We start from the raw sequence: 12,355 nt of genomic DNA, 5'->3' as shown, positions 1-12,355 counted from the left end.
GGGAGAGGCCACAACAGTGAGAGGCCCGCGTACCGCAAAAAAAAAAAAAATAAAAAAAATAAAGCCCCACAACCCTCTGCAGGGGACTTTGGTCACCTCCCCACATGGGCCACAGCTTTCTCACCTCGTCCACGCTTCCCCCAGACCCGCCTCAGCCACTGTCTGCTGCCCTCCTGGAGCTGAGGGGGCTCCTGTGGGGTCCCTGGGGTCCACCCCTTCCTCCCTGCCCCCTCCCTGGTCCCCGAGCTCGCCTCCAGTCTGCCCTCGCCGTCTGTCTTCCACCCTGTGCTGGGGGAGCTGTAAACAGGTCTGAGCCCCTCTCCTCCCTCTGAACACCTTCCATAGCTCCCCAGAGCCTAAGAAACCAGGTCTAAGCTACTCACGCCCAAGCTGGGCCCCGCCCGTCTCCCTGAGGCCACCACCCTCTGTGCAGCTGCAGCCACCCCCAGCCTTCTTCAACCACAGACAGACTCTCTGCCTGAGCTCATGCTCTTCCCGTGGGTGAAGTCCTTCTACCTCTTTCCTGCCCATCGATTTCCGATTCATCGACGAAGCTCCGTCTAAAACCCCACCTCCTCTGAGCAGCCCGCCCTGCTTGAGATCAGTGAGGCCTTTCCCCATGGACTCACTGGGTAAACATCAGTCATTTTACCCTTCGTGGTCACGAGGTAAGTGAGGCAGGTCTCATCATCCCCGCTCTATGTGTAGGTGAAGCACAGAGAGGTTCGGTGACTTTTGAAAGTCACACAGCCCCTTTGGGCCTCCTTAAGTCCCGTGCTTTCTCTGGGACCCCAGACTCATCCTCCCCACATTTATATTGCTTTAGAAGACCTTTGGATTTTCTAGAAAATGTGGTGTTGCACGGCTGTCCTTGGCCTGGGCTGTTTTTGCCTAGAATCATCAAATCTGCAAGAAAGATGATCAATGGAAGGCTCCCTTCTCACTCTTTTTGGCTTTTGCCGAACCCTGGGCACTCTTCCTAGAACTTTCTAAGTAAACGAAGAACGCTTTCTCACGAGGGAAGCGGCGTCGCCAGCCTCTCTTTCCTAAGAATCCACACTGAGTCAGGCGCTGTTCGGGACCAGTGGGCTGAGCAGAGCATCAGGCCGGCTCCAAAAAGCTGCCCTGACCTTCCGGTCTGTCCGCAGCTGGTGGCCGTGGACACAACCCAGGATCCAAGCCAGGAGGCCCGGGACTCGCCAAGAGCCACAGCCGCTTGATTTCCACATCTCAGAGAACCACTCTCTTGACTTAAAACTCCAGCCGTGATGACGGAGATGAAAGGGACTGCCGCTCGCCCGGCCCGTGGGGGGCTAAGTACACCTCCTCCCTCTGCTGGGAAGGAGGACCTGGGCCCTGAGACGAGCACTGAGTGCTGGGCCAGCTCCCACAGGGTCATGCGCCTGCCCCACAAGCCTGACCCCCGACCTGCCTCTGAGCCCCCCGGGCCCTTCCTGTGGCCTTGGCTGCCCACCCTCCTGCCTGGCCGTGGCCTCCTGGGTCTTGCTCCCTGGAAGTCCGCCCCGAGGGAGCGCGGGGTTCCACCCGTGGACAGAGGACAGGGAGGGAGACCTTTGCTCTGTGGTCCCGGGATGAGACTAAAACAAAGACCACTGAAAACAAGACAAGCACCGTGCAACGCATCTTGAATCCACACCTGACCTTCCCTTCTGTGAACTTGAAGGTCAACCCTCTTCCTTGAGGCTCCTCTGGAGGGAGCACGCTGGCCCCTGAGCCACGCTATCCAGGGCACTGAGAACCCAGGGTGAAACCAGAGCCATCATCGGGTTGATTTCCGGCTTCCGAGGCTGTGGACGAGCCCCGGACCATGGGCTGGCATACGGGGCCTGGGTGAGGAGGTGTCCCCACACCTATCACACCGGGCCACAGCTTTCTAGGGAACGGAGCTGGCTTCCCTGGGATCTGCCAGAACAGACAGCAGCGCCCCGGCTTCTTCCTGCTCTCAGGTGTGTTTGTGTGCTGTGCCCTCTTCCTGGCTGTGAGGTCGAGGGCACTGAGAAGCCTCCTGCTGGAAGACTTGGAGGAGAGGAGCAGGTGTCCTGCGTTGGGGGCACACTCGGGGCACCCAGGGCAGCAGTAGCTCAGGGCGACTTTTCGGGGCTGGGGGATCCTGGGGCCACGATGCTTGGAAATCATCCGGGCTGAGAGTGCGCCGTGGGTCCCATAGAAGATTTACCTAGGGCTTGCTGTGTACGAGCTAGCACGGGGGCGAGAGCGTCTGTCCCTCACTGTAACATCCACGCCTGGGCTGTGCCCACCCCACCCTACCTGCAGCCCCCAGCCCCCTTCTCGGCCATCGCTCGCCCCGGCTCCAGCCATGACCTGTTCCAGTTGCTCTTTGCCCAGAACACCCCGCCCCTTCATCTCCAACCCACGCCCCCCCACCCCCCGGCTCCCTGCCTCCAGGGAACATCAGTTCTTTTGCAAAATACTCGTGGTACCCACACACCTCTCCCCTGATCGTCTCAGCCGTGGGGTGGGGTCGGGGGCTGGGGGAACCCTGACTGTTCTCTGCAGCCTGAGCTGCAGATGTCGCGGGGTGGGGGCGGGGGGCGGGCGGGCTGGTGGACACAGAGGGATGGCGCCTGGGCTTTGGAGACACTGCCACCTGGTGGCCAAGACTGGGTATGTCAGGGAGGACCGAGTTTCACATCTGCTCTGGGGCAGGACCTGCAGCAGAGCCCGTGCAACGAATAAGGGGAGTGAGTGGAGGGGACCTGGGAGTGACAAGCAGTGGTCAGGTACACAGAAGAAACTGGCCCTAAGACAGTCTGCCGGCCTCAGGGATCCTCCCTGGGCCAAAAGGGGCTGCTAAGAAGTGCCTTTATTAAAGTGATTTTTTTTTTTTTCTTGGCTGCGGTGGGTCTTCGTTGCTGCGCGGGCTTTTCTCTAGTTGCGTCGAGCGGGGGCTACTTTTCGTTGCGGAGCACGGGCTCTAGGCGCGCGGGCCTCAGCAGTTGCAGCGGGCTTCGTTGCTCCGCGGCATGTGTCCCCTGCATCGGCAGGCGGATTCTTAACCACTGCACCACCAGGGACGTGCCCTAAAGTGCTATTTTAAATCGCATTCGCGGCACTGGCTGCCCACACCCGAGGGGTTCACCGGAGGTCACGGTCGTAAAGCGGCTGTCCCCTCCTCACCCAAAACTCTTTGCCCAGGACTGGAGCCAGCGGGGCTGTGAGATCCTGGAGAGGGCATAGCTGGGGACTGGGGGTGGGGTGCGGTGCGGGACTAAGAAAATTGAAGGGGAGGGAGGGGTCACCCCAGGAGCCACAGCAGAGGGGCCAGATCGCCAGATGGGGCTAAAGGCACTTCTAGCCGCCCGTCCACGCCTGTAACTCACCAGCACACTTGGACAGTGCACCAAGGCAACTTCCTCTGCGGGGCCTGTCCATTCGCCAGCAAACATGAAAGGAGCACACGCCTCCCCCCCCCCACAGCCCCACGCTGGAACGTGGTCCAGGAACGAGGTGCCCGGGTAGGGGGACAGCGGGGTGCCCGTGGAAGCACAGAGCTGGGTCGGGGCGAGGCAGGGGCAGCTTCTTCAGCCCGGGGGCCCCGAGACACCAAGAAACAATTACACACGGCGGGGAATCTCGCTGAAGCAGGTGAAAGCCCTGCGAGGACCCGGGGAGAGGACCCCTCGGATACTGAGCCCCCCGAGGGCCCACAACGCAGGACGGAGAACCCAGCGAGGGCGGGCGAGTCCCAGGGGAAAGGCTGGGCTGCTCCGTCCACAACAACGGTAACTGTAGCCCCGCCAGGCCCAACCCCGAGCGCCAGGACTCCAGTGACGGCCCACTCGAGCCTGTAGCCGCCACGAGCCCAACTGGACGGCCACGTGCAGTGGCTGCCTACCCCGCAGCCTCATCTGGCTGACCCTCCCTGGGAGGGGGCAGGGAGGCCGAGGGCCCCCATCCCTCAGTGTCCCCACGGGCCCCCGGGAAGGACCTGCTCAGAGCTCCAGTGCAGGACAGACCCACGCACTGGTCTAGGGGCCCCTTCGCCTGACCACGGGGGTCTGGGTAACCGGTCCTGTTTTGGTTCCGTAGTTCTGAGTTCAGGAACACGCCTGCACCGATCGGGTTAGCCGGGAGAGGCTGAGGGCGGTACCGGGGGTCTGTGTCGGTGCCCTCCCACCGCCCTGGGTCTTGCCGTGTGGGCAGATCAGGGATCGTTAAGGCCTGAGGTCGGCAAAGGGCTCGCGGCTCGGATGCAGGGCCCCCGAGCGTCCAGGCAGAAGCGCGCGGCCCGGGCCCTCCCTCAGCAGCTGTTGTGTGTCCACGATTGCACAGCTGTGCACACAGCCCTGGAATTTGATGTCTTCTCGGAAGGTCGCTGCTGATCTCTCTGCTGTGTATCCTCGCCCTGCAGGTAAGTGGCCTTGACTTACCCAGGTGGTGCCTAAGTGACGTGCCCCGTTCACCTGAACTTACCATGGACAAGGACCCACGTGGCAGCCGTGAATCCAGCCCTGCCAAGTGCCACTTTCTGAGTCCACGCTGCAGGGAACCAGAGGGGCTAAGCCACCGTGCCCAGGCCGAGGGTCCGTCCACCCACAGGGCCAAGGAGCCAGCTTGTCTGGGCAGCAACAGAGCCGAGACCCTGGCTGGGGGCACAGCTGTGAGACATCAGACCCTTCCTCTCGGGCTCATGAATCCGGCAGTTTCGTCCGTTGCAGCAGGCCCTCTGCCTCAGAATGGGTGCACGGCAGGGTGGGGACAATGGCCACAGGTGTCCACACCTGACAAACTACCACAACCTGTGCAGCTCTGATGAGGGTCTTTTCCGAGGCATAAATCTACGTCTCCATTTACAGACACTGATGTCGTATCATTCAACCTTCTTTATTTAAACTTCTACTTTGTAAATCTATACCTACTGAAAACTTCAGCTTCATAAAGAGCACGGTCTATGTAAGAGACAGCCCTATACGCTACTGATACCATGTGTAACACAGATGACTAATAAGGACCTACTGTACAGCTCAGGGAACTCTACTCAGTGCTCTGTGGTGACCTAAATGGGAAGGAAATCCAAATAAGAGGGGAGATATGTACACGCACAGCAGATTCCCTTTGCCGTACGGCAGAAACTACCACAACATCGTGAAGCAACTATATCCCAATAAACATTTTAAAGAAGAGGCCAGCAGAGGTGGCACCTGGATTCCACCCACCCACCCCGCTGCCTCATCCCACCACCTCATCCGTGGCCCATGACGACAGTCACGTGGGCCTCCCATGGCGCCTGCAGGGCCCTCACTTTGTTCCCCCAACTACCCAAACTGCCCAGCAGGGCTCCTGCTGTTGGAGGGCACGGAAGTGTCTCTAGGGCCATTGATGGGTATGCCACCTGGGCCCTTGCGGCTGGCAAAGCTTTCCCATGCCCTAAATTAGGCGGTGCCCGACACGTGCCGTCCCCCAGGCCTTCACCACAAGGCGGACGGACCCTGCCCGGCTTGAGGACCGTTTACGAACAGTGAGCACTCGGGGTTGTTCATGCTCCGTCATCACGGCCAGATCCCAGATAAAGAGGCGGGCACACACATTTCCAACGACAGCCTCGAAGCTTCAGGACGTGCCCCGAACCCAACCTGGTGACTGCTGCCCCCTCGTGGCCACACGCACACCCTGCAGGTGAGCCGGTGCGCTGTCACCGGGCAAGATTCCCCCATGGGGCTTGGAGGCATCCTCAACCTGGAGGGCACCTCCAGCTGCTGGAGGCGGGCAGAGGCAGAGAGGGGACACAGGCAGGAGGAACGGCCAGGAGCAGGAGGCCGCTGTGCTGGCTGGCGGCTCAGACCTCTCCTCAGCAGAGGAGGAGCCACAGGCCCACACGCCTTGGAGGGTGTCCACAAATTAGAGGTGCGGGACGAACGGCAGGGGGAGGAGTGAGGAGGGGGTGTTCCGGTCCCAACGCATCACCCCCGCTGATGAATGCCCACCGCCTGGGGAGCCACTGCACGTCCTGACTGTCCCGAGTCAGCAGGTTGAAGCCTCCTCCCCCCGAGGGCGGTGTACCCGCCAGAGAGCCCCTTCCCCCGAGACGGGGCAGACGGGGCTCTCTGGAAGCTGTTTCCGAGGGTAAGCAGTGTGCTGGCAACGCAGAGAACCAAACCGTGCCCCTGGCCCTCCGCACCCGGGGGGACCCAGGTCAGGACAACGGCCAATACGCGCCCCCCCCCGCCCCGCCCCCCGCCGGGATGAGACGCGGTCCACCGGAGAACACGCAGCCGCTGTAGTGTAGCTTGTTTTTATTTATGTCCACAAATATTTCAAAAAAATTACAAAATACTCAAATGGAGAGAACACAGAAGTCACAATTTCTGGGTTGTCTACTCTGTTTACACTGTGTTATCTCATGGCAAACTACTCATATATACATTTAGCTTCAAGATATATATAAACGTAGCAAATCAGAATGTACACTCCGCTCTGCTGCAGCGAAGTGAAGCTCAACCCGACGACAGTGAACAAGATACACATAAAACACGGAAAAGCAAAACAACTCCAAACGAAGGGAGGAAACCCAAAAGGAGACCAAGGGGTCGGGCTTCAAAGACACCGTGAAGGTCTGGGGCCTCCGACACACGCTGCAGTTGACCAGGTGAGGGTTTCGGGTTGTGGGTTTTTAAATGGAAGAATCTCAGTGCTTCACCTGGGGACGTGGGGAGAAAACCAAAACCTAAGGAGAAAACGCCTTCAGACAGTTTTCAAGTACAGACTTCCAAGTACTTCAACTCTCTCTCTTCTTTGGAAATGGACGACAGAGAGAGGAGAGAAAGGAGAATAACTGAGCAGGAGGCGTCGCGTTCCACCGAAAGGGAGAAAAGCAGGCGGGGGCTTCCGCGCAGGAGCCGGGAGCTGCAGGAGCGGCCCGAGTCCAGCAGGAAGGGGCCCGGCTCAGAGGCGCAGAGGCCGCAGAGCGCGAGCCCGCCCTGATGGCACGTCACTAGCCCCGGGGACACGAACGCCCCTGGCCAACGCGGCCACTCAAGCGGTGACAAAGTGTTCATCTGAGCTTGCCCCCCCCCCCCAAGGAGCTAAAGTTAAGGCAGAAATGGAATGAGAGAAAAGGAAAGAAAAAACCTACAAACATTTTCAACAGACAAAACCATCCTCTATCTGTCCCAACGGAAACCAAACGTGGTTTTAGTGGACACTGGAAATGCCCTTGAGGCAAGTGTGAATCCGGAACCTGAATCTGAGCTATCGCCTGCTGGTTTCTGGGTCAAAGCGCCAGCCTCTCGTCCCGCCCCCTCTGTGGCTCCGGTCCTGGACGCGCTCCACGTCCACTGACCCCCAGCCGGGAACTCCGCGCACCACGGCAGAAAGAGCCCCCGAGAGGCTCAGAGAAGAGGAACAGAAAAGGTTATGTCCCGGCAGAAAGCGTGATCAACAGGTGCAGAATGTCCTCCCAACTCCCCCACCGTCTGCTCCGGAGAAAGTGCAGCACACGGGCAACTCAGAAAGCCGAGGCAGGCTCTCTGGGCCACCTGCCCCCAGGTGGAGCTGCCTCTCACTCCACGTCCACGGCTGTGACCCCCTGTCCTGCTTCCGGGAGGAAGAGCAGGACGCCAAGTGTCTCCCTGTCCGACGTGGGTCCCTGTTCCTGGGGTACCACACAGGCCGCCACCCGCAGCCGGACCAACTCCGGGATCTCCCTCACTCCAAAGCAGCCTCGGGCGGTGGCAAGGATGGCCTGGCCTCACCGCAAGAAGATCCAAACGACCACACGCACGAAAAAGCAGATTTCTAACAGATCCCTTTGGCAAGCATATGTGCTGAGTGACTTGCAGGGAATCGTTTTCTTGGATTTTCTAGAATGTTTGTTTATGAAATTGTCCAAGTATTTAAAAAGGCAGTTCATTCAGAACAATCAAATGCGTGTGCAGAGCAATCTATAAGGAAATCTACAATCTGACACACAGAAACATGTGCTTTCGATCCCTCAGAGACAGAATGGGGGACATGTAACTCCTGCGCTCCTGGTGCAAGACGAGAGGTTCAAGCTAACAGATGTCTGCACCGCTGGCAAAGCACAAGCTGGGAACAGACAGAAGTGAAAACCAAAGCAGCACAACAAAGAAACGGTTTGTAACACTGTCCCTGCCAACCCCTGGCTGCTCCCTGCTGCGTCCAAACCTAGTCCCAAGCTTTTGCCCGTTTGTAACTAGTAACGCCCATCTGTTCCCTTTAATTAAAGGGATAATTATATATAACTTTTTATTAAAAAATCAACTCTGTATTCTGTCAACAGCTGGTAGGAATTCACAATTAGTGACATGGCTGGAAAAAATAGATCAGAATAGTAGTTTGTGGAAGAAAAAAAAGGCTGTTCTAAAATTATTTATTTACAGACGTAAAAAGCCATGCGCAGAACTTCCTCAAATTATGAAGATTTCCTACAATGTATTAAAATAAAAGATTTTTTAAAAATTACAGCTCTTGGATTCCAAACTCATACGCTGCCTATCTGCAAACCTTGTGGGTTTTGGAACACACGCGACTGAGTGTGTCTGCACGCACAGTGAAGGGTGTGTGAACTGGATTCTAGCACCTACTGAAGAAATCAAGGAAGAAAAAGAAAACTAAAGCCAAACCCCAAGATTGCAGGGGAGTTTTCTTAATGTTCAGTCCAGTCCAGGCCTCACTAAGTTTCTGGGGGACTGTCATGCAGGGAGACCCAAACCGGTCTCAAGGAATCCTCTCTACAAACGAACACTAGTATGCTGATACGTTTTTAGTTGTGGGGTTTTTAAATATATAAAGAAATCTTTAGAAGATATTCTTTTTGCTTTTGCAGCTCCTATTGTATGTAAAAAGTCCTGTTTCTCCCCCAAGAATTGGGGTTTCCACAGCCAGCGTTAACAAATAAATAACTTATAACTGCTTGTCACCTTCCTTCTTCAGTCGACTGGAAAGAGGGGATGGGGAAAAAAAAATGGAAGAAGTAATCAGCGTCAGGCCTGGGTAGGCCTGCAGCTGGAGGGCCCGGATGCCCGGGGCAGCCTCCACACCGCTGACCCCCGCCCTGTCTCCCCTCCTCAAGATGGCTCCACAGGAGGCACAGGAGGCCCAAGAGGCCGGGGAGGGTGGGGAGGAGCCGAGGGGGATGAGTCCAGTGCTTGTCGACACGGCGGGGGGGGGGGGGACAGGACGGGACCCACGGAGTGTGGGTGCAGCCGGGAGGGGCGGGAGGGGGTCGGGGACCCACAGGTCGGGGAGGTGGGAGCCTGGACTTCCCCCAGCCCCTCCCACCTCACCTGTAATAATCTTCCTGACTTGGGAGGTGGCCACCATGCATGTGCGGGTGTCCGTGCAGCCACTGCTGCTCCATGGCCAGTCTCTGCAGCTCCGCCGACTGGGCGTGCATGGCCTGCAGCTGGTGGGCCGCTGACATGGGGGGTGGGATGGCCCCAGGCAGGTCTCGGGGGTAGGGGGTGCCTGCCAAACACACAACAGCCTCTGAGACAGAAAGGCCAGCAGGAGGCCGGCAAGGAGCTCGGGTCAGGAGGGAGCCTCCCAAGGGGACGGGCAAGAGGCCACCTCGCCGGCGGGGAGCACCAGAGCAGAGCCCCCACCCGCCCGCAAGAGAGAAGCGCGGCTCCCGGGCCCCGCACCCCTGGGCCCCGTCCTCCTCAGCCTACTGACTGGTCCTCAGAGGCCTGCCCTCAGCCCTCCCTTGAATTTGGCACTCTGCTATCTCTTCGCTGCCCACCATCGTCCTGGCTCCTGATACACGTTTATACCCCTGACCCCCAGCTTCCTGGGGACAGGGGTCTGCCTGCCTTGTTCCCAAGTAGCCTCCCAACACTCAGGAGATTATGTGCTGAATACACGAATACATGAACGAACCGGGACATCGTGGCAGACCGCCACCCCAGCTCCGCCCTGGACCCCACCCCTGCCCCAGGCGCGCTCTTACCAAAAACTGGATGGCGAAGCATCTCGTGCTCATGGGGGGGCTGTCCAAGCAGAGGGCTGGGGAGGGTGCCAGGAGGATAGGGAAAGCGAGCCAGGTGCGGGCCAGCGGTCAGGGGGTCAACCAGTGGGTGAACTGGGCCTGCTGAACCTAGGAAAAGGGGCAGAAGTGTACATGCAGGCCGCGCAGGGCTTGGGGCGGGGTGGGGGGGGGGGGCCCTCTCGCCATTTGCCCTCGTTGGCGGCAACTCCCAGGGACCTGCTCCTCTCCATGGCTAGCTTCTGGTCACCAAGACCACCAGCAACCCCGACCCAAAGTAGCTGTCGCCCCCCGCGGCCTCTCCGTCCCTACAGCAGAGCTCTGGAGAGCTGCAAAGTGAAGAGCCGGTCACAGCTTTCCTCCTCCTCCTCCTCCTCCCCCTCCCCCTCCTCAGAGCGCCCACAGGCAGAGCCTCCCCAACCTCGTTTCGTCCAGGACCCTGGATCAGCAGAGCCCGCCTGGCTGACTGCCCCAGGCCCTCCCGTGCCTTCAGGTCCACAGGAACCCCAGGGCCGCTCCAGCCCTGCCCCAGCCAGCGTCCCTCCTCCCAGCTCGGCTGGACTGGCACCCTCCCCAGGGCTGCCTCCCGGGCCCTTCACCCACAGGACCCGAAGGCGGCCAGCAGAGCAGGCGCTGCCGGACGGGGGCTCGCTAAGGCCCGCCCTCCGCAGACCTCTCGGCCGCGCCCCCCGGCACGTCCTCTACCCTTGGCTCCCTCGAGTCCCCACCTTGGTGGAGGGGATCCTGCTGGTGGAGGTGGAGGTGCGAGTGGATGTGGGAGTGCTGGTGGTGGTGCGGGGTCACGTTGAACATCTGCAGCCGCGCCAGGGGGTCGCTGGTCAGCGAGGCCATGCGCTCGGCGTGGATGCGCTCGGCCGCCAGTCTGTCCGGGTAGCTCATTTCGGGCCGCAGCTGGGGGCCCGCCAGGGCCAGTCTCTCCCTCTCCAAGGGGTTCAGGCCAGGGTGGAAAGACGCGAAAGGGTGGGGGCCGGCGGCGGGGGGGATGGTGAGGGCGCCGTGCCGGGCGAAGTGCTCCATGGGGTTGGCGGCCGGGTGCAGGGGGTCCAGCTCCGGGGGCTTCACCTCGAAGCCCGGCTTCATCCGCTCCCGCAGCTCGCGCTCCCGGATCTCGCGCTCCCGCAGCTCCCGCTCCCGGAGCTCCCGCTCGCGGATGGTGGGGTCGACGTTGTAGAGGCCGGGCATGTGGTAGGCCAGCAGCGGGTCGGTGGGGTTGAGGGGCACGTAGAAGGGGTGGTTACGGTTGGTGGGCGACATGACGTGGGGCCGGGCGTACTCGCTCAGAGTCCGGAGGGCCGGCGTGTCGGGCCCGATGTACGGGGGCACGGCCGCGATGGTGGTGGGCGGGGGCTCGAAGGAGGGCCGCATGTGGCCGGGACCACCGAGCTGGGGGTCGCCGAGGCGGCCTTCGTGCGCCGAGCTGGACGCCTTCTGCTAAAGGAAAAGAGGCCGTGAGGGCTGGGCGCGCCCAGCCGCCGGCCCAGCCAACTGGGTCCCCCCCGCGCCCCAGACCCGGCCCCAGACCCGGCCCTGGCCCCGGCCCAGCCGAGGTCCGGGCCCCGGAGTGGTGGGGCACCCGGGGCCCGGATGGGTGCGCGGATCTGGGACACAGAGGCAACGCGGGTGGCTGCTGAGGGGCCGCCAGGCGGTGGCGGCCCAGCCCCGGGCGAGCGAGGGCCCCGCCCTCGGGAGCCCCCCCAACCAGCAAAGCAGGCGCCGCCCCCGCCCGACTCACGGCCGCTCGCTCCGCCTCCCGCTCGCGCTCGCGCTCGCGCTCCTTCTCCTTCTCCTTCTCGCGCTCCCGCTCCTCGCGCGCCTTCTGCTCGGCCTCCCGCTTGGCCTTCTCGATGGCCTCCTCCCTCTTCTTGGCCAGCTTGGATCCCGCCAGAGGCATGAAGTACAGGTCTGTCCGCGCACATGAGTTGTAACCCCGGTCCAGGTGCTTGTAGAACCTGAAAAAGCCCCGTGTCTCGCTGGGGTCCCTGCCGAGACCCCAGGTGCCCAGCTGTCCCTGCCCCGGACGTGCCCGGTTCCCGGGGACCAATACCTGGCAGACTGGCTGGCATGGCTGGGGGTGTCCACCACAGTGGGCTCAGGGGACGGGCTCCGAGGCGGGGGAGGAGGGCTCTCGGGCTCCTCAGCTTCGTCCAGGGCCTCTTCCTTGACCTGGACGTTGGGAAGCGGGCAGGCTGCCCCCGCAGCTACGCTGCCTCCCGCTGCGACGGGGGCAGAGCAGGGCGGCTGGGCCGAGGGGCCAGGCCCCGCCGGGGGGGTGGAGGTGGAGGGGCAAGTCGGAGGGGTGATGGGAGGAGGGCCCGCAGGGGCAAAGGGGTGCTGGGCGAACGGGGGCTG

General features: G+C 61.0%; 1 protein-coding gene across 1 annotated transcript in view; it reads right to left on the bottom strand.

Annotated features, from left to right (window-relative positions):
* Positions 1 to 6,260: 6,260 nt before the first annotated feature.
* Positions 6,261 to 12,355, bottom strand: part of RERE (arginine-glutamic acid dipeptide repeats) — a 310,240-nt gene continuing 304,145 nt past the window's right edge. The window contains 6 exon segments of the mRNA XM_028488064.1: positions 6,261 to 8,938; positions 9,288 to 9,468; positions 9,950 to 10,096; positions 10,714 to 11,434; positions 11,739 to 11,955; positions 12,051 to 12,352. Of these exon segments, the coding sequence (XP_028343865.1) occupies positions 8,905 to 8,938; positions 9,288 to 9,468; positions 9,950 to 10,096; positions 10,714 to 11,434; positions 11,739 to 11,955; positions 12,051 to 12,352 (1,602 nt within the window). The 3' untranslated portion in view covers positions 6,261 to 8,904.

Source organism: Physeter macrocephalus, chromosome 3 (assembly GCF_002837175.3).
Source record: "Physeter macrocephalus isolate SW-GA chromosome 3, ASM283717v5, whole genome shotgun sequence".
In the NCBI taxonomy this organism is placed as follows: domain Eukaryota; kingdom Metazoa; phylum Chordata; class Mammalia; order Artiodactyla; family Physeteridae; genus Physeter; species Physeter macrocephalus.
Note: the sequence above shows the minus strand (reverse complement) of the source record. Positions and strands in the feature narration are given on the sequence as shown.